The sequence below is a fragment of the Rhincodon typus genome, chromosome 3 (genome assembly GCF_021869965.1).
Source record: "Rhincodon typus isolate 14 chromosome 3, sRhiTyp1.1, whole genome shotgun sequence".
In the NCBI taxonomy this organism is placed as follows: Eukaryota; Metazoa; Chordata; class Chondrichthyes; order Orectolobiformes; family Rhincodontidae; genus Rhincodon; species Rhincodon typus.
Genome location: NC_063334.1, coordinates 16,140,323 through 16,167,891, shown reverse-complemented (window position 1 = coordinate 16,167,891; position 27,569 = coordinate 16,140,323). Strand labels below are relative to the sequence as shown.

Here is a 27,569-nt window from a genome sequence, read left to right as displayed (position 1 = left end):
TTAAGAATTTTAGGAAAGCTACAATTTAAGCCCCATTTTGATGACTTGCAGGTTAATATATAGCTTTTGCTGAAAAGTGGGAAGAGAAGTGACATTTCCAATCTGATGCACATATGAAAATTGGTTGTAGTTCAACACATTTGTCATAAATGACAAATCATTCCCTTATTGTACCTTTATACAAACAGATAAGCTTCCAAAAGTTCAAACTTAAATTTCAATCACCATTGCAAGAAAGAGTAGGAATAAGAGGTAAATACTAACTGATGGGATACAATAAATGGTATTCTCCAAACATCTATACTGGGGCCTTAAATATGCACATTCGGACATCCAGGATACAGATGACCAAGCTAGAAGACCAGCCAATTGTGCAGATAAGTGCAAGTAGTTATAAAAGAAACAAGTCAAATAAAGTGAAAGGCAAAACAACAACTTCATGAATCAATCCTTCTCGTTCTACATAAAGCAGAATTTTGTCACTGGTGAGAAATAACTGTTGTGGAGCAAAAGAATTGGGATGCCCATTTTAAGAAAAAGCAAAGTTGGTGAGCAGGTACCAAAAGTCCAAAAGCAGCAATATTCAGCTTTATCTCAAGGAAACAAGATATGCCATCTCACTGCACAAAACAAGAGTTTTGCAGGTCTGAATAAGCCAATTCATTTTTGAAAAATTGCTCCTTGATGAATAGCTCCAACATAGTTATGGTCAAATTACATCAAATGTCTTGCAATAGAGTCTTTAAGCATGCAATTATGATCCAATTAACCTGTAAGTCAGTGTGGAACTTTAGCATTCTGATTATAATTAGAACTTGTGACATGTTGAAAGCAATACGCACAATACAAGAATGCAACAAGCAAAATGTTCAAAGTTATACAATCATAAAAGAATGTAACAATTTAACTTCACAATTCTAACTGGAATTTACTACAGGTGTTACCAAGTCTAAGTTGTGACTAGGAAGAAACTTCAGTATCCTGCAGCTACTATTTCACTGTTCAAAACAGCTTCACAGGTGAAGCTTCAAATCTTCAGATATTGAAAATTAGTTTTTGACTCATGTTTCAACTACACTGCAGGATCACAGAAACTAGTAGTCATGCATATCCACAGCTACTAGACCAATGCCATCTGGTGGTGAAGTGCTGCTGTTTACTTTATTACAGCCTATAAATAGGACTTTGATGACAAACTGTGCCATAAATAACTTAAAATATCTTGGTTTTCAGCAAAACTATAGTTACTAACTGGGATGCGCATGTTGATCATAATACCACTTGCAAGTCATATGCCAAATATCTATTTTGAAGTCAATATTAATCCAGCATACTGCACGCACCAAGCTAAAAATTAAAAAAAAAATTTGCTTCTACTAATGTGCACCAGAGCTCCAAGGTAAACCAGGGATTATTTCAATTTCCCTTTATTTTTCCCCCTTCCTTTTATTGGAACAAAAACCATTAGCCCACTTTCAATTTGGAAACATCTCAAAGCACAAAACTAAATTCATTAAATTAGGTACCTTTTAGTGGATATCTTCATCCACCATATCCAGTGGTCTTAACTCTGGTCTGAGCAGAAAACATGGTAAATTTACCAGTTTACATCAGGTCTGGTAACATCTCTTCCCCCTCTCCTTCAGCACCTAGCCTTGCCTCACTTTAAAAAAAGGCATTTTGAGCTGGATTGTGACTACATCCTTAAAATGCTCTATCCTTATTGCCACATTAGACAAATTACATGAAAGCAAACTCATCTTCCAAAGTCACATTTGATACAGATCAGGGTGTAATATATTTTCTATGAAGAAATTTTATATTGATGGGGATGTAGGTGATGGAATGAGACAGAGGGGGATAGGGTCAGGTTGGTGGGAATACTCAGTTAAATATACATAAACACACGGGAAGTTCTGAATCACCGACCCTTCATTGCTTCCTGTCCAAATTCATACTTCTGCTACTAGCTAGACGTAGACATCTTAATGTTTCAGTCACAGGGAAATAGCCATCAACTGTCTGTACTTGAAGAGAAAGCTCTGCACACAAACGATTGCAAAATTGCTCAATTGCAAAAACTGGAAGTGATTATTTGCCTTTTCTAATAAATGCAGCTTGTTGACTTCAAATGCTTAAATTTGCCCAACTTGCATCGGAGCTATCATCCGCTGTGGAAAGTGTCTTTAAACAGCACTCCAAACCAACATTTAGAAATCAAGTTGTGTATTTCAGATGCTAAATGCATACACCATTAATCTTCACCATTCTATTTATTCCCAAAAGAATTGGAGTTTATGCCAGTTGTATCACTGCACTGGAATGATCTGCAAAATGCAGGATCAATACAGAACACTAAAAAAGGGTAGTCTTGAAGCAAGCAGGAAATATACAACCAAACAAAACAGAGCACTTGCTAATAAACCCTTAAACAAAAGCAGGAGTGGGGGTATGGTAGCCACCAAGTGCTGAGCTCAGAATAAAGTTGGTATTTTAAAAATAGCTCAACCTAGTCAGGGTACAAATGATGTTGGAACTAAGATTACGGGAAGCGAGAAGAATAATCTAATAAAAATTAACTATTTTACATTGATAGTTTCAAGCAAGTATGTCCATTTATTCCATTCAAGCACAAATGCCAAGTTCACAGTACAGCAGCCAAGTTAGTATTTAAGCAAATAATGAAAATTCTGTTCAATGAGTATTCCCATATTGCACAAGAGACCTGTTTTAAAGAAAAATGTCAGTTTGAGACGTGGCATTCAAACAAATTGGAAAAACAAAATTAATGCAACACCAGCAGCTATTTTGGGCTTAGCCGTTATAACTAGAAATGTTTGCTGTCTCGGAATTACAAAAGGAAGAAAATGAACAGTCAAAACAAGTGTACAGCACTTGCAAGAAAAGAGCAAGCTAGGCATTTTCTGCAAAGTTTTGTTCAAGCATTAAGATATCTGTAGTGACCGGTCTATATCCATTTTACTTTGCACATTAGGTCAGAAATACAATTTAGGTGAGAATTCCAGTGAACACTTGCATTCACCTATGCACTTTGCAGAGCAATAACTTTCTATCCAATAGGCCATTTTCTTAATTTGCTGGGGATCACTACACTTCATGCAAGTAAATTTGCAACTGAGTCACCACATGCACTGAATCTTAAACAATTCAGATTTAGTGGATATGAGGGGCAAGAGGGTGGAGCAATTGGTGTTAGGATGAAAATTTCCACTCGGACGCCATTTGCAATCAAAGGTTAATAGCTGTTAAAGCATGTGCACCACTACAGCAGAAATAATACAACAAATCCACTTTCAGCAAATACTATTATACAAGTTTTATTAGACCATACCAAAAATAATTGCATTGGCTTCACTTTAAGTTATTTTTTGTAGATAAAAAGACTTGCTGTTCCAAAAGAACTAAGTATTTCTGAACCAATTTCATTTTTACTAGAGTACAGGACCTATGACAACGATATGTGTATTATATGTTTTTGGTATGGCCTCAAAGAGAAAACTTAAGTCACTACTGAATTTAAAGAAAAGTCCCACAGACCCCAGTCCAAGGCTCTGCAGCCCACGAACCACTTCTAAGCAGAGTAGCCACATCACACAGTCTGACTGCCATGTTAGTTTGGAGTTGCCGTCTGCAATATGGACACAAAAGAGTACCGTATGTTAGATTAACAATATAATGCAACAAATCAGTTTACAATGCCTTATGTATATTCAGAGCATGTCCATGCAGTTTGGGCTCAACAATGAGGCAATTCCAATCTAATCTTGTTCTAAATAGATACGATGACAATTTTCCATGCATAAAAAAGGTGGTGTCATGAATTGGCTATTGGAAGTAAAGGGATATTGTCAGATGTGGAGGACTGACAAAATTGCAGACAGGCTCTGCAATTTTTGAATCAATATATTGAGAACTACTCATAAAATAGTAAGCCCAATATTCTATTTCCACTCAGACAAACCAGCTTAGTGATGCAGAAGCAGATTTCAGCCATTTCTACATCAGAAGTCTAAGTGCAAAGATATTTATATATGCTGAAAAAGTTTTAGTTCAGGTTGGACTCAAGTAGACTTTTTCCCCTAGATAAGAGGGGCTCTCAGCTTTTTAATCATGCACAAGACCATCTGATTTTTTTTTAAATCTAGAAATGTTTCACATGCACAGGGTTCAAAACTTGAAACCCAGTAAATCTGAAATCTAGCTACAATGCAGGAGCTCTCCTCACGTACCAACTAGACACTAAACATACTGTCATATGTGGGGGACAATCGAGGACTAAATTAAAGTTGAGCTAATTTGTGGTACAAACTGTTCATTAAATTGTCATTAAATGCCAACCACTACTTTTCATAATCTTCCAGAAAATTGAGACCATTGCTTTAAAGTCCAGACTACACCTTAACCTCAGAAATTCACAACCAAGAGTTCAGTTATTCAGTGTAACATACTAAACATTTGGAATTGGTTCAGAATTTCAAATTCATTGGAGGTGCTATTAGCAATAGTTCAAAACAGCCCATTAACTGCAATAAAACCACACAAATTGTTTTAGAAAGTCACACTAAGAGTTAAAAAGGCAACTTTGCATTATCCCAAATAATGGTCATACTCTTCACTGCATTGAAGAGGCAATACAAGATTGTGACATTTTCACAAAGCACACGTGCATTTTCCAAAAACGCAAACAAACATTCAAGAACTTAGCCCATCTACCAACAAGTTCAGGTATACATGATCACTGGACAAAGATATGAACGAACAACTTTGGACAATTACAAACAAGAGACCAAGCAATTGGTGCCTAAAAACAGTTAACAATTACAATGCACAGACTGGTTTGGTCTACTTGATTCAACACAATTGGAGCAGAAACAGACATTTTCCCACATGCAACCTAGTTTAGGAGAATAAACTACCTAACATTTAAGATTACAAGTAGTTCAATAAAGAGGCATAATTTACAGGAAAGGGTTTCTTTTGAAACAAAATCAATGTTCAGAAACCCAGCTGAGCATGTGCTTCTCACATTCCTGAAATTAATAAAAAAAAAAACTTAAAGATATAATAATGCAGAGTTTCCACAGATCTGCTTTTCTGGGGGAGGGTGAACAGCTCTACAGGCTTTAAGCTTCACCTGACTAACAACCGAAAGCTTAATTTTCTCCCATAATCATTTTTCCAATCCATTTTATCCCAGGATGTATAATTTAGAACAGGTTGAATCGTGCACAGTTCAATGTTGCTCTGAAAACTTCAAGACAAACCAAGGACAATATAGACTGGAACCCAACTGGAAATAGTTTGGATGGAGCAGATTTTGTCAGGTATCCAGGTAGGATTTCTGACTCAATATGTAGAAACGCCGACTAGAGGCGAGGCTATATTGGATTTGGTGCGTGGCAACAAACCAGGCCAGGTGTCAGATATCAGTGGGAGAGCATTTCGGTGATAGTGATCACAACTCCCTGACGTTTACTATAGTCATGGAGGGGGATAGGAGCAGACGGTATGGGGGAAGTATTTAATTGGGGGAGGGGGGAATTAATGTTATTCATCAAGAACTATGGAGCATCAGATGTTCTCAGGGAAATGCACGATAGAAATGTGGAGGTTGTTTAGGGAGCAGTTGCTACAGGTACTGGATAGGTTTGTCCCACTGAGGCAAAGAAAGGATGGTAAGGTGAAGGAACCTTGGATGACAAGACATGTGGAACACCTAGTCAAGAGGAAGGAGGAAGCTTAAGGTTCAGGAAGCAAGGATCAGACAGGGCACCACAAGTCTACAAGGTAGCCAGGAAGGAATTGCAGAAGGGACTTTAGAAAGCTAAAAAGGGGGTATGAGAAAACCTTGGCAGGTAGGATGAAGGAAAACCCCAAGGCTTTCTATGCTTATGTGAGGAATAAAAGGATGGCCAGAGTGAGGGTAGGGCCAATCAGGGACAGTGGAGGGAACTCGTGCACAAAGTCAGAGGAGGTAGGGGAGGTCCTTAATGAATACTTTGCTTCAGTATTCACCAGTGAGAGGGACCTTGACGTTTGCGAGGACAGCATGAAACAGGAAGATATGCTCGAACAGGTTGATGTTAGGAAGGAGATGTGCTAGAAATTTTGAAAAAAACGAGGATAGATAAGTCCCCTGGGTCAGATGGTATATACTCAAGGTTGCTACGGGAAGCGAGGGAAGAGATTACTGCCCCTTTCACAATGATCTTTGCATCCTCACTGTCCACTATAGTAGTACCAGATGAGTGGTGGAGAGTGGCAAATGTCATTCCCTTGTTGAAGAAAGGGAACAGGGATAATCCTGGAAATTACAGACCGGTCAGTCTTTCTTGTGGTGGGCAAATTATTGGAGAGGATTCTGAGAGATAGTATTTGATTACTTGGAAGGCAGTTTGATTAGAAATTGTCAGCATGGCTTCGAGAGGGGCAAGTCATGTCTCTCAAGCCTTATTGAATTCTTTGAGGATGTGACAAAACACATCTATGAAGGCAGAGTAGTGGATGTGGTGTGTATGGACTTTAGCAAAGCAATTGATAAGGTTCCACATGGTAGGCTTATTTAGAAAGTAAGGAGGCATGGGATTCAGGGAAATTTGGCTGTCCAATAGAAGACAGAGGGTGGTAGTAGATGGAAATTATTCAGCCTGGAGCTCAGTGACCAGTGGAGTTCCGCAGGGATCTGTTCTAGGACCTCTGCTCTTTGTGATCTTTATAAATGACTTGGATGGGGAAGTGGAAGGAAGGGTGGGTTAGCAAGTCTGCCGATGACACGATGGTTGGTGGAGTTGTGGACAGCATGGAGGGCTGTTGTAGGTTGCAACGGGACATTGACAGGGTGCAGAGCAGCAGATGGAATTCAACCCAGAAAAGTGCAAAGTGATTCATTTTGGAAGGTCAAATTTGAATGCAGAATACAGGGTTAATGGCAGGATTCTCAGCAGTGTGGAGGAACAGAGGGATCTTGGGGTCCACGTCCGTAGATCCCTCAAAGTTGCTACCCACGTCAATAGGGTTGTAAAGGAGTATGTGTGTTGGCTTTCATTGGCAGGGGAATTGAGTTAAGAGCTGCGAGGTTATGCTGCAGCTCTATAATACTCTGGTTAGACCACACTTGGAATATTGTGTACAGTTCTGGTCACCTCGTTACAGGAAAGATATGGAAGCTTTAGAAAGAGTGCAAGGGAGATTTACCAGGATGCTGCCTGGACTGGAAGGCAGGTCTCATGAGGAAAGGTTGAGGAAGCTAGGACTTTTCTCTTTAGAGAGCAGAAGGATGAGAGGTGACTTGATAGAGGTTTACAAGATGATGAGAGGCATAGATAGAGCAGTAGTCAATTTTTTTTCCCAGGGAGGAAATGAGTCTTACAAGGGGATAAATTTTAAAGGTGATTGGAGGAAGGTTCTTTACAGAGTGGTGGGCGTGTGGAATGAGCTGCCAACAGTGGTAGTGGAGTCAGATACTTTAGGGACGTTTAAGCAACTCTTGGATAGGCACATGGAGGATAGTAAAATGTAGGGTACGCAGGGTAAGTTGATCTTAGGAGTAGGATAATAGGTCAGCACAACATCGTGGGCCAAAAGGGCCTGTACTGTGCTGTACTGTTCTATGTTCAATGACAAAAACTCACTTCAGACTGTTTAGCCCAAGGAGGAAATTTTAGGGTTTACCAGATGTTACGTAGAAAGCATTTGAGCAGTCGACAAATTCTAATTTCAGAAACATCCACTAAGTATAAATTTTAAAGCAAACTTCAGTTCGTGTGGCAAGGGGATTGAAGTATAAAAATACCAAAGAACACCTAACTTGGATGCAACCAAATTATATAGTGCATTTTCAAACCCAAATGAGTGGGCAAAAAAATTCAGCAGGAAGAATAAATGTAGATTTAAACAGACAAGAGAACGTTACAGTTCAGAGGGATCTCTGTCCTTGCACATACAATTAAGTTAACATGCAGGTACAGCAAGTAGTGAGGAAGCCAAATGGAAGGGAAAAATTGACTGAGCAAAGTCTTACTACAACTCTACAAATAAATTAATGAATATTGTGCAGATTCACAAATAGAGTTTGTCTCCTTCCTTAAGGACAATACAAGGAGGCAGTTCAGAGAAGGTTGATTCCTGAAATGAAAGGGGTCATCTTAAGAAAACTGAAGAGACTGGGTCATTGGAGTTTACAGGAATGAAAAGGCTATATTGTTTAAACAAGATTGTCGAGCATGACAGTATACACTGAGGAAATCTAGAAATAGGGAACAGTTTTAATATAGAAGATCTGTAGCTGAGAATTGGATAATTTCCCCAAGGGTCCTGAATCTTTGGAAACCCTCACTCTGCAAGTACAGTGGAAGGACAGTTACACTGTTTCAAGGCAGAGTTAGATTTCTGTTAAGTGAATCAAGGGTTACAGCCCAGAGTGGCAGGAAGGAAAGTAAAGTTGAGGCCACAATCAGATCAATCACAAAATCTTAGCCAAATGACAAAACAGACTCATGACCAAACAGCCTAGTATAAGGGCTGCATTACCTTTATATAACAGCTTGTATAAAGATCATTCATTGGAACTTGCAACCAGAATTTCCAACTTGCGCAGGAAATGTCAAACATTGATTTACAATCTGATGAGATTAAAGCTCCTGACTTTGCCATCATTTCAAGATGCCAAATTTACTTCTATCTCCATACTGGACACTCCTGCTTCCCCAACAAAATGATAACTTTTGTAGATTCCAGTCCACCTTCCAAAAGTATGTACTATTTTATTTAAACTGAACCTTTGGACTAATTGCATCCATTTAAAGATCAACATGTTTAAAACCCAATATCTGCAGATGATCAATTTGCTTAGATCAGATTAAATCTTGTAACAAATCAATTTGTAAATCATTTGTTTCTGCCCATTTCGTAAATTATTCCAAAATTAGTTACATGAAAAGCTTACTATAGAACAAAATACAAACTGTGGATTGACTGCAGTGCAGTTCATAACATTCATCCAGCCAAGAATCAACAGCTACATGCATTGCATAAAGTCAGTAGCAAGGTTTTAATCCCTCCCTACTCCCCCACACACAGCTATTATAGCATTGCACCTACAGCTAGGGAGAATCTCAAATTACTTTGGCACTCTTGGTTATGAAGTTCCACCCCAGAAGATTCAACCAAGGAGAAATCTGACCACTTGCTCCACCCAATTGCATGCATCAAGCTTTTTTTTTGGGAGCAGGGGGAGAACAAACACCAGATGAAAATCCTGATTCCAAAGTCAGGAAAGCAAACTTTATTAAGCTTGGGGGAAGTGGGATGGATTGAGGAAGCAATCTTGAAAAATGAGAAAGACAATAAGAACACCCAAAGATGGAGAATTTTGGATTGGAATATTTGGTCAATATTAAAAATTGACACTTACAAATTTATTAGAGTGATTCATGACCCATGGTGACCAATGCCACACTTTAAACAATGTCACAGATGGGACAGGTGGACCTGAATGCAACGGTCATACAGAACAGAAATACCAGGCTAATTCAACTAGCGAGTTTGATTTAATTATCCATCCTGAAGTGCCAGTAAATACATTCTACAGGTTGATAATTTTATTGATTAGATGTCAGCACCACTAGATTTCCAAAAACTAAACTCGTAATGCAATTTATTTTCACACCCAGCAGGAAACATTTCTCCACATAATCTGCACAGGAGTTAGTTACTTAGCTTTTGCTCCACTAGCCACTGATTTCAGTTGAGGGGTTATTAGTCCTAAAAGTTACCGCCAGCATTACATTTGCCTGCAGGGCTTAAAATCAATTCTAGCAATTTGCAATTGTTCAATGGCCATGATATTGACACAGAAATGATAAGTTTGACTGCTAGCCCTGAAACGAATTATTCAGTGAATGGAGAAAATTCTTGTCCATTACATTCACAATAATGCAAGCATGAAAATGCACTTTAAAAAATGCTGCTCAGAGTCCTTTATACATTTATGTTCTTGGCTAGAGCTGAAAAAGGAGACTTGGCTTGAGGAATTTAAAAACCGTCAGGAATAGGGTAGAAAAATCCAAATACCATCCTTGTTAATTTCCCAATTAACCATCCAGAACCATTTCCTCACAGACACTATTTTAACTACATGCCCCAACGTTAGAAAGAAAATATTGTACAGCAGGTAAGTGTTAAACACCTGACTGGTGAACTTGAAGCACACTGCTACACCCATATTCTGCTTTAGTCTCATCATCTTGCCATGCAATTAAGTAATCATTAATGCAATTAGCTACAATTGACTGTTGTATATAATTTGTTGGAATACTTTGCTTGCGATTTCTGGACAATACTGCAGAATCTCAAACATTAGAAGACATATGCTTGTACTCAAGATATGACAAGTTTTACTTTCCCCTTATTGTGATCAAATTAATCCATCTCTAGTCAAGACAGCTTGAAGTGATTGGCACCATAAACATCTGAAATCTTAATCCTGGTCACCACATTCCTACACATTGTGATGTTCTTCACACCCCTCTCTCACATGTACACCTCTTCCTTCCTACCCCAGTCAATTTCTTGGCTCCACTCCTTTAAAAACCCAAAATGTGAGATTACCCCCATTATAAAACACATACTGAGCCATGTCAGTTCCCTCCTCCCCAAAACCACCTCACTGGTTTAGCTGTAATGTTGCACCTCTAATGAAAAAAAGAGATTAGACTGCAAGCAGCTGTTTTGCACTTGTTACAGTTTCGATAGAATTTCAGAAACCACACTTCTACTCACCTATTTCAAGAAAACAAAAATCTAAAACGTCATCTGATCATGCTCTTAATCCCTGTAACCAACCCAAAAGGCTGTAAAGACAAAAGTACTTTGCTCCGAATGCAGCATGTGCCACAACTCCCCTCCTGCTCAAACCAGAAGTCTTATGGACACCCATGCAGTCTTAGCTGAATACCTCAGTCACATTTGTTATAAAAGGATGCCCATTATTCCCAAACCAGTATGACAGTTGTGACCCTTTCAATTAGCACATATAAGCACACAGGCTCTGAGGCGACAAACATCTATAAAATTACCAATGAATAATTTCAGTGCAATGTCAGGATCAATTGTAATGAATAAAAGTCAAAATGTGAGGACTTTGAAGCAGTGCTCCAAACCTTGCCTATAACCATTTTAGACTGTGCAGAACATCAACATTCTTATTCAGATGCTGCTCAGTGTCAAGGACTAAAATGACCAGTTCTATGTAGAGTTATATCAATAATGCCAAAGATTCCATACTTCAGGTTTAAGTTATGCAATTTAAAACGTTAACAAAAGCAACTTTACAACTCATTCAATTTCAAAGCACTCGCACTGGAAAACAATTATTAGAATTAACAAGAAACCTTCTCAAATTGACTTCAAAAGGAAAAAGAATTGATACAATGTCTCATAGGTTGCTCAAAAACACCAATTTCTTGGAAAAAATCATAATGCAATACAAGTAGACAAATTAAGCCACTGTACAAGTTTATTGAGAAAGGAGGTATTGGCCTTGACAGACAAAAGTCCACCCTCCTCCACAAAACATCATATCATACCCTTATTACAATAATCTAGGATTCAACAATGCAAGTTTCTCTTAAAACCAGAAGATGTGTACAGGCTTACAATGGAGATATGTCCACAAATTAAATGGCACTTGATTACACACTATCTATGCTAATTAATCATAAAATTATTTGGCAAATCTGGCAAGACAATTCAGCAATCCAAATTAGGACAAGGTTCTTATTTGTACAAATTCAACTTCATTCAAAGCAAGCAACTTCATTTATTTTTGACACTATCTGGCTCACATTCAGGCAAATTTGAATTTAAAATTTTGGCATTAATTGCATTGTGCCTACAGCCATAAAATTAAATCCTGGAGAGAATGGGACCGATCTTTGCTAAAGAAATGTCTGAGCCATGATAACTAGTCATAATATATCCATTACTCAGTTATTTTACTAATCTACAAGTAAATACTTTTATCACCCCCATCTTGCAATATGGGGAAACTTCATTGTAGCTATTTTTGTCAAAGAATACAGAACTAAGTGCTTCACTTGGAGCTGATATCGGTGAAAAGGATGGAAAAGAGAAATGCAACTTGTTTGACCAGCTTCAAATTTAAAAAGCCCAGCCACAACAACAGTAGATGGTCAAGAAAAAGCAAAAAAAAACTCAAGTCAAGTCAACATCGAGCCCTGACCTTTGCTTTCAACTTAAAGTGAAAAACAGTAGAATTCCAAACTAACAAAAAATGAATATTATCTCTAAAATGTTCAGTTTACTTTATGATTGAACTAAAATTGAAAATGCATGCTTATGCTAATCAAATTATGCTTACCTTCGGTTATAGTAAGGCATCCAAAAAAATGCATTGAACACATTTCAAGAATCAAACCGATGCAAGTTTGCTCAAATGGGCTAGATAATGCGAAAAGTCAAAACACTAAGTGCAGTAAACCCACAGTTAAAGCTGTCAAATTGAATATAAACTAAAGGGAATATTTTAAATGTTACAGTATCAAAACATGTCTATTTGATTTAGCACAAGCTTTTAATACAAAAAATCTATTTTAATACAATCATATCTGGTCCCACAGCCATATTAGAAAAATAACAGGAATGAGATGCAAGATAGATAAGATGATTAGACTAAGTTAGTTGAATGGAGAGAAGTTTTTGGTCAAAAAGAAAGTGAATATTCACATGTTGGAAATCTGAAAAAATACTGGAGAAACTGTCTAATGTACGAAGTGTTAACTCTGTGTCACTAGACAGAAGTTTCTCCAGCATTTAGGTTTGTTAAAGGGCCCAGCACCCATTCTTGACATTTCTAGGATAGTGGCTACAAAATCCATGTCAGAATGATTGAAATTCAAAAACAAGTTAAGCTTGATGTTTATTTTAGCAGCTTCTTCCTATTTAACTGCTCCAGCAGCACAGTTTTGATTTAAGACAGCAACTACAGAATAAACCCCCCCATAGCAATACGGCTGGTCAAAATAAAATACCCTACAAAGCCCAAATTAAATGCATTCTTCTGATGCAGTGCATATAGTATGGAAGCCTAACATAAAAAAGGAACTGATTTCCTTAAAAAGACAAAAGCTAAAATTTTAAGTTTTTTTTAAAAAAAGTGTACTTTCAAAGATAGATGGTAACTACCCAAGTCACCACATTTTTTAAACTAACAACTTAAAACACAGAACCAAGGATGGTCAGTTCAATAACTTGCCTTAGATGAACAGTACATTAATCTAATGAGGTGTTCAAGTCCAAAAACAAGACTCAAATTGAATCCACTACCTGTGCACTGACCCCAGTAGCCCTTCACTGGGATGTAATACTTTAGATTCTTTACCATATTTCAAACAACCTCAACATATAAACTGTATTGTGAAATATACCATGCATTGGCCATGAAAGCTAGACATCCCAACAATTGCCAGCTGGAGTAATTATACATGAACAGTTGAGTCCAATTGTTCCATTAAACTGGAATTTACACAAATGTGGAAAATTGCCCAGCACATCCTGACTACAAACAGGACAAATCTATCCTGGCAAATCTCAGCACTTTACCACACACATCAGCAAGTAACAGAAGTAGTCATAAGTAGTGTTCTTCAACTGTCACTTAAACTAGAAAGAAAGTCACCAGTATGACAGGACCATAACTCCAGTCTCACCTTGGTCTAAACATGCAATGTTGAATTTCAGGCTTCAACAGTGGCTGCCCTTGATTTAAAGACAGTCAATTCAATTTTTAATCCAGTGAAACAGAAATTAATGGAAGACAGGAAGAAAACCCTTAAAGTACCTGTAACCACACATACAAGATGGTCATATTTAGGGATTATGCCTCAACTGTGACCTGGCTACAATAGCCCTGAAGCAGCATCCTAGGTTTAATGAATTTCAGTTGCTCTAATGACCATCCATCACATTAGGTCAGGTGAGAATTATTAAGGTTTATACCCCCAGCACAAATTAATTTCCCAGATAATTAAGCACTTTGTGCTTGCAGGCAAAGAATGTTGCTCAGGTTAAGTGGGACTGACCATTTCAATAAATCTAACCATCTCCCTGTAACATTCAGTGACATTACACCACCAAATCCTCCAACATTAACTTTACTCTCAACTACAGCAGCCTTGAGAATGATGCTCGTATCCAAAAAATGAACTGAAATTCAATGATTCTTTATCTCTCAATGTTCTTTAATTAATTCCACCTAAAAACCTGCAAGTAGAATGTTACTGGTGTCGAACAATTAACACACTATCTGGGGCTTTACTTTGAGTAATGAGCCTGATTGGTTAACCTGCTCTGAAACAAATTGAGAGTAGTCAGAACTCAATTCTACTAAATTTAGTTTTAAACCAATTACCACCACAGGCAAATAGTTGGTCAATCTGATCAGCTGCTAGTAAAATGGCAGTAATCCACATTAGATGAACAATTTGTATGTCCCAATGCAGATGAACCCATGTAAAAACTCATTAACCCAAGGTGAAAAGGTTGGGATAAATATTCAAAAATCCAAACACTTTAAACTGACATACCTGTAACAGAATAAGCTATTTTACAGAACAATGTGTTTGATGTGTTAGTCACTGAGGGCATGTTACAGGGAATAAAGTTGGGAATTAAGTATTTCAGGATAATGGATTTACAGGAATAAATTTGAGGGGGGTAAATGGTGTTAAGGTCTTACTATAAAAGGATGCTACAATAAAGAAGAAGAATGGCATAAAGAAAACAAGCTACAAAATCTTATAGTTGAATTAGCCATTGTTTGGTTCACTAACACCCTTTGGGAAAGGAAATTGCCATCCCTACCTGGTCAAGCCTCAGGTGACTCCAGACCCACAGAACTTTGCAGTTAAGGAATGGGCAATATATGCTGGCCTAACCAACAACACCTTCATTCCATGAATAAATAAAGCTAATTGGACTGGAACAAAGAACTAAAAAGAGCATAACACAGGGAACCCCATAAGTTTCTCATCTAACAGTAGCTCTAATGCCAGGAAACTTAAAAAGGTGCTCATAACAAGGGTAATACAGCAATCTGATCTTAACATCTCATTTGAACAAAGCAAACTATGGAGGCATGGGAGGGGTAAGATGAAGTTTCATTGATATGCTGCTAATCTAAAAATCATTGATTATATTACAATAAAAGAAAAACAGCCATGGAAAGGCCATATTCCCCAAAAGTTAAAAGCCAAAAGGAAGAAAATGACATCACTAAAAAGGAGTCAAGCCCAAGGACAGGATGGATTTTAAAATCCAGAGAAAGCAAGAAATGAGTGGATAGATCAAGAGTAAATTATGTTTATTTTTTATAATTTTTAAAAATTCTACACAATGCAGGTGTGGCTGGCTAGGCCAGCATTCAATGCCCATTCCTAATTTAGATGTTATCTTATTACAAGAAAATTAAGGCATTGGTTGGACCAAAAGTTCTGTTTCCATGCTGTATCACCGACTATTTGGCCAGATTGATGTTGCAAGAATATCTCCCTGAATGGGGAGCTTAAAACCAAAAACGTCATAATTTAAAAAGAAGGTTCAAGTGGAGGAATAAGTTCTTCACTCAAAAGGATTGACAGCTTTCAAAATTCCATTCACCACACAGCTGAAGTTATTTTTAAAGTTGCCTGGAATTCCCTCCCTAGAAAGCAGTCAGGGCTTGTGTGATTTATAAGTAAAGAATGCTATCATTATGCCACAAAACCCTGCACTTACCATTATTGAATACATACAAGAGAGAGAGAGAGAGAAGGGTCTATTGATTATCAGATAAAAAAACAAAATTAAGAAACATGGGCATAGTGCGGCCACAGGGAAAGTGGGCAGAAGACTGACCTCGACCTTACTGAAAAGGAAGCAGTCTCAAGGGATGGAATAGCCTCATTTCTTATTTTACGTAAGGCTGGGAGTGAAGTGACCTGTGAAAAGTCTTAAACTTAGTACTGCAAAAAGTAACTGACATTCTAAATTAGGTTCTGTTTCCATCATGGACAAAACAATAGTACTTTGAAACAGCAAAATTCCTGAAAAGCACAAAGTTATAGTTCAAGTGACAGGTACAACAGCAAAAAAAAGTTAACAGGCATTTGCCAGTGTTTCTGCAATCAGCACAAAAAATCCATACCTGAAGTATCAACTGTCCCTGGATACAGCATGCCAATTTCTCATTTTGAAAGCAATTATGAAAGCAAAAACAGTTTTTAGGTCAACCAAGCTGCACCACAATCATACACAATGTCTTTTTTTCGAAAAGACATTTTCAAACTCGCATTTGCTGGAAGACTATAAGTCACTGAATAGGCAGAATACAGTCTTGAAAATAGATGAAGACTAATGAAATGTATAAGAATTAGTACTGTACTAGTGAGATCAGTAAGACATTGCCATACTGTTGAGAATTATAAAGTTGGAATGCTATCCTTAAATTTTGCTTTAAGGGGACAAAAGGGTCATTAGACAAACAATCTTCACATTTAATTTGTAATTGGTCAGATTGAGTAGGATTACTTTATTCAGTTCAATAAAAATAAATACAATTTTTACACAGTTACTCAGATAGTAAGAACTGCCAATGCTGGAGTCAGATAACAGTGGGGACTGGAGGAACACAGCAGGCCAGGCAGCAGAGGAGCAGGAAAGCTGATGTTTCAGGTCGGGACCTGTCTTCTTAGTTACTTTGCTTGTTTGAAATGATATTATCAGGCAGACTACCTCAATCCAAGTACACAATGCAAATTCAGCCTGATAGTATCAAAAAAAACAAAAAATGGCTTTGCCAAATCAGTTCCTGCTAAAATTCACACTGAATCAAGTCTTAAGGCAAAGACATTGGAGAAGTAACATTCACGTCACACAAATGCCAGGTTGTGACCATCACTAATGAGAGACCATCTAACCACTGCCTCTTAACATTCAATTGTGTTATCATCACTGAATCCCTCACTAGCCAGCATGGCAGGGGGTGGGGGGAGGTGGTGGTGGTGGTGGTGGTATTAGTGACACAAAACTCAACTAGATTCACCATAGCGGCAACAAGAGGCTAGGAATCATGTGGTGAGTAACTCACCTCCTGACTCCCCAAAGACTGTCCACCATCTACAAGGCACGAGTCAGCAGTGCGGTGGCATACACCCCACCTGCCTGGGGGAAGTGTAGCCCCAACAATATTCAAGAAGCTTGATATCATCCAGGACAAAGCAGCCCACTTGATTAACATTACACCCACAAGCATCCAGTCCCTCTTATCACCAACGCTCAGTAGCATTGTGTACAAGATGCAGCGCAGAAATTCACTGAAGGTCACCAGACAGGACCTTCCAAACCCACGGCTACTTCCATCTGGAAAGATGGACAAGGGCAACACCACCTTAAAGTTCTCCTCCAAGCCACTCACCATCCTGACTTTGAAATATATTGCTGTTCCTTCACAGTTGCTGGGTCAAAATCCTGGAATTCCCTGCCTAATGGCATTGTGGGTCAACCCACAGCAGGTAGCCTGCAGTAGGTCAAGAGGACAGCTCACCAACTTCTCAGGCAACTAGGGACAGGCAATAAATGCTGGCTGGCCAGCAATACCTACATGCCACAAAACGAATGAATAAAAACAACTGATTTCATCTCTGAATGGTACAGCACCACCATTTAACGCTCAACTTACTCACTTCTGTTTGCATATTCTTCATTCATCTCATCCATTCTTATCTGCATAGCTGCCTCACAGCCAATAACGTTTTCAAATGTTTGCATTTTGCCACTTCTGGCTTCTCTAATCCTGCCTTTTATTCACAACTGAACTATCAGCTGCTGAGGTCCTAAATTTTGGAACTCATTTTCCAAACCCCTCACTTCCACAAGACATTGGAACAGAATTAGGCCATTCAATCTATCAAGTTCACACTGCAATTCAATGAGATCACAACCGATCTGAGAATTTGCAATTCTGAAGGGTCTAGGCCCGAAACATCAGCTTTCCTGCTCCTCTGATGCTGCTTGGCCTGCTGTGTTCATCCAGCTCTACACCTTGTCATCTGAGAATTTGCAGCTCTACTTTCCAGCCTTTTCCCCATAACCTAAAAACCCTGACAAAATTAAAAATCTCAGCCTTGAATATATTTAAAATGCCCAGTTTTAACAGCTGTGTCAGGTAAAGAACTTCAGAGTCACAACCAAGGAAAAATAAATCTTGATCTGTTTTAAGTGTCTCTTATTCAGAGATTGTTCCCTAATCTGAGACACTCCCACAAGGGCAAATATCATCTCTACACCTATCCTGTCAGGCCCCCTCAATCTTGTATGGTTCAAGAAGATTACCTCAAGCTTAATTCCACTGAGTTCAAGCAAAGCTAACTCAACTTCTCCTTACAAGGCAATATTTTTGTACCCAGGATCAACTTCAAACTTTCTCTCTACTGCCCCCAATGTTAGTGTGGGTCCAAAACTGTTCGACTTTAGCAAGACTTATTTTTACCGTTCCCTTTGCCTTTCTTATCACCCACTTAATTTGTGTGCATGGATTACAAGCTTGCACCAAGACCCCCAAACTCTGATATAGCCTCCCCTACTCTTCCTACCAAAAGTGCAGAACCGCATTTCTTCATATAGTGTACCATCTGCCAAGGCTTTTTTTTTGCCAATTCACTGTCTATTTCCCTGTGTCCTCACCACTTCACTCTCCCAATGTATCTCATCTGCAAACTTGACAACAGCATGTTCACTTCCATCATTCAAATCATTAATGTATATATTGATTAAGTGCATCACCAGCAGGAATACACTAGTTACAGGTTACCACCCTAAAAATGCAATCCCATTCCAATTGTCTATTAGTTAGCCAATCCTCCTTCCATGCTAATATACTACCTTAACACCTCTTAAGTAACCTGAAGTAGCTTACCAAACTCCTCTTGGAAATCCAAAATATTACAACTACAGCTTTCCTATTATCATTCTTCTTGACATCCCCTCAAAATGGATTCTGATACATTTGTTAGGCATGAGTCCCCTTCATGAAACCATGCTGACTCTGCTCAATTGTATTAGCTATGTCTAAATGCTCTATTACATGCTTCACAACGGAGGCAACATTTTCCAATGTTAAGCAAAAAAATAGTCTATTGTTAGCCTTTTGTCTCTTTCCTTTTTAGGATAAGGGTATTACATTGCCAGGAGACAGGAAAACTGTCATTGTCACTTTTCTCTTAAGATTATAATCAGTGCATCCACACACTCTCCAGCTACTTATTTTCATATCCCAAGCTGAAACTCATTTCTGGGGACTCGTCAGGTTTGAACTTCATTGGAGAAAAACTCGTTATTAGTTACATTTGTTTCCCCTCTTGCCCCTTGACTTGGGATTTTTGGCACCACTATTAGAGTGTTTTACCATGAAGACAATGCAAAGTATTCGACAACTCCTCTGCCATTACTTGGTTTCTCCATTTTTTAAATCCCCAGCTTCAAAAGGGGTTTACGCTCACTTGGGCCACATTTTTTGTTTAAATTTAAACCTCCTGCCTGTTTTGACATCATCTGCTAGTTCACCTCAATGTTTTCTTTCTCCACTTTCATTCTGTTAAAAAGAAATTTTTGTCGATATTCAAAATTTTTCCAATCCTCTGTCCTACCACTAATTTTGCTATTTTGTGTTTTTCTTCTTACAAATTTGAAATCAACTTCCTTGGATTAACCATGGTTAGCTTCCCCCCTCCCCCTTGTCAGATATATCTTGAGTCATGATCTATTTTTAAGTAAGTTTGCCATTGCTCATCACACCCTATCCCAGTCCACTCCAGCCAATGCTGCCCTCACTTCTTTGAGATTACCCTAATTAAGTTTAACAGTTGTTTCCAGGCCAAGCTTCTCAATCTCAAAATCAACTGCTAGATTCTAACATTACGGTCACTGTGACCTAGGAGACATTTTACTCTATTGGATCCACAACATATTGTTCAAGGAAACTGTCCCAAATACACTCCAGAACTTTTTTCCTCTTGGCTACCTCTATCAATTTGATATTCCAAGTCTACAGAAAGATTAAGTCACCCATGAGTGATGTACTGCCTTAACTGCCCTCCAAAAAAAATGTCCTCGCTATCTCATGGGAGTAGCTACAAGACAAGAGCTTGTTAGGAGGACTAAAGGCTACTGCCAATAGTGTTCACCTCCCTTTGTTGTTTCTTACCTCCACCCTTATGGATTCTATATATTTCGATCCAAAATCATTTTTTGCTATTACATTTATTCCTTCTGACTAGTGAAGCTACACCAGCATCCATTCCTTCTAATCCTAAGGAGTCACAAATCCCTATGATAAAGCTTTGATCTCCTTGTAACCACATCTCCATGATGGCAAGAACTAATCTCCATTCCGCCCAAAATACTCCCACAAACCGATGTTCGAGCTTTTGATCAGCCCAAGTTTCACTTTTTGATACTTTAATTCAAATGCACCATATAAATGCAAGTTGCAAATAACCCTGTGAAACGGCTATGTGCAAGATTCAAATTATAAAAAAGGTTAGGACTCATAAGCAGTTTTAAATAGCTATTGAAAACCATACTTCTCATTTTGTTCCTTTGATGACACATTTATTCCAACTCCCTTTCCATTTACTTGCTAATACCCAGCACAACATTAATAGTCTACCTAACATTTAGACTTGCACAATTCTGCCTTCCTGTCCATCACTCCATTCCAAACTTTCATGCTTTTTGCTTCTTTCCGAAAATAAAAATGTCAACAGATGAATTGTGGCAATGAATCTATAACCATTGTACTCATATTTTATGATTACTTCTTGGTGGTTAGATTACAGTCCAAGTGACAAGCATCATTAAATAAGCAAACCACAAAATTGAGATTGTCAAATAAGAGAACAGATTATGCTTCTGCTCAGGTATGCAAGGCTTGAAGTTTTACTAAAACAAAATTTTGCCTGCACAAATCTTAACTACTATTTCTTACAATCATGCAGAAATTGGCAACTCTACATAGCTTCATTCTGAAGACTTAAAAAGTTTGAGAAAAAAAACAGGGATTTTAAAAGTAGCAAACAAATTAAGTTATTTCAACATTACTCAGCTACTTCAAACTAGTAAGAGACCAATTATTTAATATTCAAATAACTTTGAGATAGCAACAGAAGACATGTACAAGTTATGCCTGGTTCTCCTTCATTTTATATCATGACTATTCACATGAAAGTGCCACACTTGAACATCTGCTCAAAGTTCAAAATGTTGCAACATGAAGAGATTATATTTCCATATCTGTCCAAGTGCTTGCATTCTGAGTAAAGTATTCTACAAGTCAAATTTCTTCTCAAATCAATAACCCAGCTAAATCAGATACTGGCCAACTACAAAACCTCTCCAGTAGGATCTGCATTACTTCTAATTATACACAGAAATAAAGCAAAGATAGAAATGAAAGATTTAGTCCTTCAGTGTAATGTCTCCATTTGTGATCACTGCACACAGCTGAAAAGACTTCATTACTCCCTTTAATAATTCAAATTAGATTAGTCGCACAAATTAAAATATGCAGTTCTCCCCCTCTCTGCAAGTAGGAGCAAATCAAATTAAACCAACCCATCTGCACTACCTCTAGACAAACTGAAATACATATTTTTCCAAGAGCACATTAGATATAATTTGAATTATGACATTTGAATTTACAATGATGCATCAGGTAAATTAGATGTACACACATTCCAGGGTGCCTCTTCACGAGAAACACTACAAAGAAATTCCTGTTACGTAGACGAAAGAAACTAGAGTTGCTTCCCTTCAAACGGAGGGAAAAAGGAAATTTAAAAAACGTTTAAAAATCACCAAGCATTTAGATTAAATCAAACCATTTTCAATCTGTGGATGGAAGATCGCTAACAAGAGAACAGATTGAAAGTGATTTTATAGAAAACGGTGTTTTTTTAAAAATTAGAGACAAGGATTTGGAACTTACTGCCCAGATGAAGTAAGTGTAGATTTGATGGCTTTAGAAAAGACAACTTGACAAAACAGTTTAGAAAAACATTTAGGGAAGTGGAAAGAGATTGGGGAAGTGGTCCTAAGCAATTGTGCCATGCTAAATTTGACTGAAGCATTTCTTTTGTTTTTTTTGCTGTTATATTAAGGCAGTACATCTTATTATACTACAGCAAAACCAGAGAAACTGCATCAACTGCAAACCCACAAGGTTCAACAACGTACGGTTTATTCCAACTACTAAACTCCCAGGCTAAGAACTAGGGGCTGGGGTGAGCAGACAGTCAGAAAGATAGATGCAACTCAATCAACCAACAATCTGGGCTAAGTGGTTAGAGCACACATGAAAATTTAATAGCAAATCCTAACTGTGTACATAGTTCACTTTTTCTTTGAACTATATTAATAATGCATGAACATTCCACAGACAGTAAACTCCAGTTTAAATCCAAATACTGCAGAAAAGCAAAGTAAACCAAAGAACTAATATAGCTTAAACACTATAGCGTACTAAGTAATTAAGCTGTACATTGCTTGGTCAAACTACACCCGAAATACTCAGTGCAGTTCCAGTCAAAGGCATGTGTAGTGCTCAAAAGATACTTACACTAAAAATGTGCCTCCAAGTTAAGATTTTTTGAATTTTATAAATACCAATGGAAATAATTTGCATTATTTCCTTATATATTGCAAGAAAATGCATCTGTACTTAATCCACAAAAGTCAATTTTAGATTTATTTCTGAAGCTTTTGTATAATGCAAATGCTTGGAGTACTGGTCATGCATGACTAACAAATTTTTTTATATTTTGTTGACTAACTTACAGGTTACAATACCAATACCAATTAATTATGCAGCCTGTTTTACCGAAGTTTATGCAGGAAAAAAAATGACAAGATTCATCTTTGCTAAGTCATTAAGTATTAATGATATCAAATTATTGGCATTTGACAACAAGTTCGTATTTTAGAATTTCAGAATTATTATACAAAGCACTTCTCCATAAGGCAGATTCTCACTCAAATTAAGAGCCACAACTAAGATATTCAGCAAGCAAATCAACAGGGAGTGCCAGTTTAAGATCTTAAATGGCATTTGTTAAATTTCTGTACCCAAAGTGTTCTAGGAAAACATTTTATTCCATGTTTCAGCAACTTGGCGATATGCACAGTTGGTTATAAAAAACTTGTTCTTCTGCCTGAATGCAGAAAAATTTACATGGAATAGATACGCAATCTCACTATTTCATGTATTTGGATCCATGAGAAACATTTCACCAAGTGCAATCCAAGTAGCATATTTCACAAATTCCTTCCAAAGCATGAAAATAAGAAGTCAACATCTTTATCACAAACAACTGAATGCTCATGTTAAAATTTACACCACCACCTCAACCTTCTATAAGTACAAACTGAATTTTGATGCCACGATATTAGGGTACTTAATGTTAAAAATACAACATACACTATTACAGACTCCGCACAAAGATCAATTTGAGATTCTTCTCTACAAGATAGATATTTGAAAGGGAGCTTCTCTCAACAGGATAGTCTGTGTCTGCACTATTTTATGCAGTAGCAAGTACTCAAGTAACTCAAATGTTAACCAAGACATGACACCGCTGAATGAAAAGTCACATTTCAGTGTATAATGAACTAATATGAAACATAATACAAGTCTCTCAGCCTCATTTGTTTTCACTATCTGTAATCTGGTTAATTCCAATTATTTCATTCAAGATTATTTGTACATCATACAAATAAAAGGCATGCTAATTTATTCCACATTGTCCCTCAGTGGAGCTAGACTGTCAGATAAAGAGTTGCAGACTCAATTCTACAAAGATGTGATTCTTAAGGGCTTTCTAACCTGAGTGCAGTCAAGCATTAACGTGCACTCCGACTCTGCTTGGGTGTGCGCCTTGTACAAATGCTTAGCAGCACGTAGAATCCAACATAACTATATCCGAGTGCAAATTGTCATATCAAAAGAAAATGTTGAGTCTACTTTCTAAACTATAGTCCACCATAGCATTCAGTCCTGTTGGCAGGAGGAAGTCTGTCTGAACAATGACTTGCGTCTCAAGAGTCCAGATATCTGTCTAAGATTTAGTCATCTTAAGGCAGAAGATTCTTCGAAATTAAAGTAAAATATACTTTAGGAAAACTACTCAACAAATGATGTAAAGTTTTAGGTTAAAGTCGGTTTTGATCTTCACTTCGAAGCACCGAATAGGCTACAGTGAGATCCCAATTTTTACACCCGTTTGAAAAAACAAAAAAAAAATAGAAATATATTGACCACCCGGGTTAGAAAGTCTAAGTTATTTACACGAATAAAAAACACTTGCGTTCGTAACGTCAGGAGCGACTGCAGCTTTCTAATCCTGACCCATCGACGAGAATTTAAGACACCGGTGCGGTATTAAAATGATCTGTTATTAACAACTTGCACGTGTTCATCCAAACGAGTCCCACTGCACCAGGCAGGCAGACAGATACCCCGCACTGTTACAAACTGGGAAGTAAATGCAACTCTTGGGGTGGATCCGTCTCCTCTGGCGCCACAGGGCGATGGATGAAGACATGAGCATCTATCTTCCAGTCCACCCAACTTTCAACCCTGGCGGGGGATTAAAAACAAAAGAGATACAAGCCTACCCCCCCCCCACCACACACACACACACACAGCGAAGATGGTTCGGTTCCAATTTCATTCAACTCAATTTCTCTGCCGCACACTGCAGAGTGAAACCCCTTTCCCTCCCTCCGTTTCATATTTTGTTTTGTTACCAATTATCCACGGACCCTGCAAGTTTGGCGGGAAACAAAAAAAAAATAGATATCCTGATCTCTGCAGGGTTGACAAGTGACCGCGTTGCAAATGAAGGTCGGCGCCCCTGCAGAACACCCGATGCAAGCTGAGCCAATGATTCGTCTCTTACACCGATTCCAAAATAGACAACCTGGGAGCAAACCATACCTAGGGCCCCAACCCAAAGCTGCATTGGTAACGCTTTCTTCTGGGGAGGTGGGAAGCTTGTTGCTCAAAATCGAATGGAGTGGGCGAATAAAATCCAGCACGCGTCTAATTATTGCAACTTGCACGTAAATGCATAAAATGCTCATCAACAAAAAGCATCAGGTGCAAGCATCACGCTGCTTGAGGACCTCACGTTGGTTTTAAAAAAAAAACCAAAAAAAGGGGAGACACCCAATTCATCCCCACCACAATCCTCGCCTTTTCCAGGACCTGGATCTCAATGCATCGAGTTTCCACGGCATTTGGCCTGAACCCTGGGGGGGGGGGGGGGAGAAACGGTACAAACCGTGCAACCCCTTGAATGAAGATCTTAATATTTGCAGCTATTCGGTCATGCGATTAAGCAAGGAAAAACAAACGAACTGGTCGCCCGCTACCACATCCATTCTCGAGTGAGTGCAAGATTGGAAAATAAAATGCGGCGTGTGCATTTTTTCAAAGCCTTCCTACAGCAGATACGGACAGGTTATGAATCTCCAATTGAACACAGATGGCTAAATATTACACCAAGATAGGAGACATTGGGGATTGACATTACTTTCCACTATAGTCAACACACACACACACACACACACTTTCTTACCCCTTTTGATTTTTAAACATAGCCTCGAAGAAACTGATTTCGAAAGAAAAAATCTTATCTCTCGTCGGCACGTGCCAAACTACGACCAAATGGCCACTAAGGAGGTCGATAGATCCAAGCTCCAGAGCACAATCAGGATGCTTTTTGTATGTTTTTTTTTTAAGAAAAAGAAATTCCAAAGCATGCTTTTGTCGATGCAAAGTTACCCGTGTCAATCGCCGTGCCTATGAAGTTGCTATTTTTTTACATTTATCACTGGGTTTCACCGCCGGTTTTTGTTTGATCCTTCCTTGCAAACACTTCCGAAAAGACATACACCGAGCTCCATTTATTCCTTGGGACTATCAAGCCATCGCGGATTTCCCAACGTTAAAACCACATTTTTTTTTTTTTTAAAAAAAAGGGAAAGCCAATTAAATCGGAAGATTCAATGGCCAGGGGTATTTAAAAAGAAAGACAGAAAAAAAAAGCCTCGTGTACAAACAACTGCATTTAGACACAACAATCTGATACTAAGGAGGTAAGCAGAAAGAAAGAGGGGTAGAGAAAAGGAGACCTCACCTAGCTAGACATCATTTGCTTTGTGATAGATATTTCTCAGCTTTCAAGCAGAAGATACAAATACATCCAAGAATGAGACACCTCTGAAATGCACTGTCAAAACCCTACCGCTTATGCAATCGTGTACCAGCTAATGTACCTCCAACATCCAAGATTGTTGAGAACTGTATTTGAAGATGGGCTTCACATCCAAAACCTTCAAAGTATCTCCCCAATCCCTTAACTAGCCATTTCTATAACCGCTACTGCGTTTGAAAGGAGGCATGACTCGAGAAACAGCCAACGTTCATTTACCGACTTATTTCAAAGAGACGCATTTTGAAGAAAAAAAAAACACCTATATAGTTAATTGCTGAAAATCCACTTTCCTACTGCATTCAGATAGTCCTTCCTTACAAAACCAAATCGCTGCACTAAACGAGAGAGAGAGAGAAAAAAAATACAGTTAAATGCAAAGCAAGACAAGTAGAGAATTCACTTACCTTTTGGCTTTTTGTTTTTTTTTAATAAAAAAAGAGGAGCAGGTAAGTTAAGTGTAGTCCTTCTACCAAAGAAAGATGATGTGGCGCAAAGGGTATATTAAATAGTTCAAGATACAGCAGAACCCTGAAGTGAAAGCAATCTAAGAGTGACACTGGGTAGAGGAGAAAGAATTATATACTCAAGACAGTAAAGCAAGGGGGGGGGGGGGGGGGGGGGAAAAAAAAAACAAAAAAAAAAATAATAAAAGAAGAAAAGGGAGGGGGGGGGGGGAAGGAGAAGAAAAATGCACAAAATAAACTTTAAGTGTATAAAAGGAAATTGGGGTGGGGTAAGGGAAGACAAGGTCTAGTTAATTCAATGGGTGTTTAAAACAAAAAAAGGGGAAGAGGTTAAGTGAAAACACACAAGATGAGATGTATGTGTATATATATATATACGTGTGTGTGTGTGATATATAAAAAGAGAGAGGGAGAGGGGACTGTGAGAGCGGTTTGTACCCCCCTCTCTATAACAGAAAGAGCAACTACAGCATCGCCCTGCTCAGGAGCTCTGACGCACGCGGCAAATAAAGAAGGCGCTTTTTCTGTCACCGGGAGGCGGCTTCGCGCACTCCTTTATAGAGCCGAACAACACCGCAGCTCCGCGCCTCGCCACATCCGCCACTCACCGAGCGCCCCGCCGGCCGCGCACGCGCACGTGGTGGTGGGTTGGGGGGGGCGGTGGAAGAGACGAGAGGGATCGGGACCCGCGCGCGCTCACACACACACACACACACAGAGCGCGAGAGGCGGACACGCGCACATTCGAGGGGGGGTT

General features: G+C 38.5%; 1 protein-coding gene across 11 annotated transcripts in view; it reads right to left on the bottom strand.

Annotated features, from left to right (window-relative positions):
- elavl2 (ELAV like neuron-specific RNA binding protein 2) overlaps positions 1 to 27,569 on the bottom strand; it is a 100,185-nt gene that overhangs the window by 68,349 nt on the left and 4,267 nt on the right. For 2 of the 11 annotated variants that reach the window (XM_020531950.2, XM_048595319.1), the window contains exons 1-2: positions 26,753 to 26,955; positions 3,559 to 3,649 (exon numbers count right to left, since the gene is read on the bottom strand). The exons of 3 other annotated variants lie outside the window; for them this stretch is intronic. In XM_020531950.2, the coding sequence (XP_020387539.1) occupies positions 3,559 to 3,630 (72 nt within the window). In that variant the 5' untranslated portion in view covers positions 3,631 to 3,649; positions 26,753 to 26,955. Of the gene's footprint in view, positions 1 to 3,558; positions 3,650 to 13,748; positions 13,769 to 13,879; positions 13,900 to 24,415; positions 24,476 to 25,066; positions 25,163 to 26,752; positions 26,956 to 27,569 lie in introns of those variants that run through there. 6 more of the 11 variants (XM_048595310.1, XM_048595312.1, XM_048595314.1 and 3 more) reach the window with 6 other exon arrangements.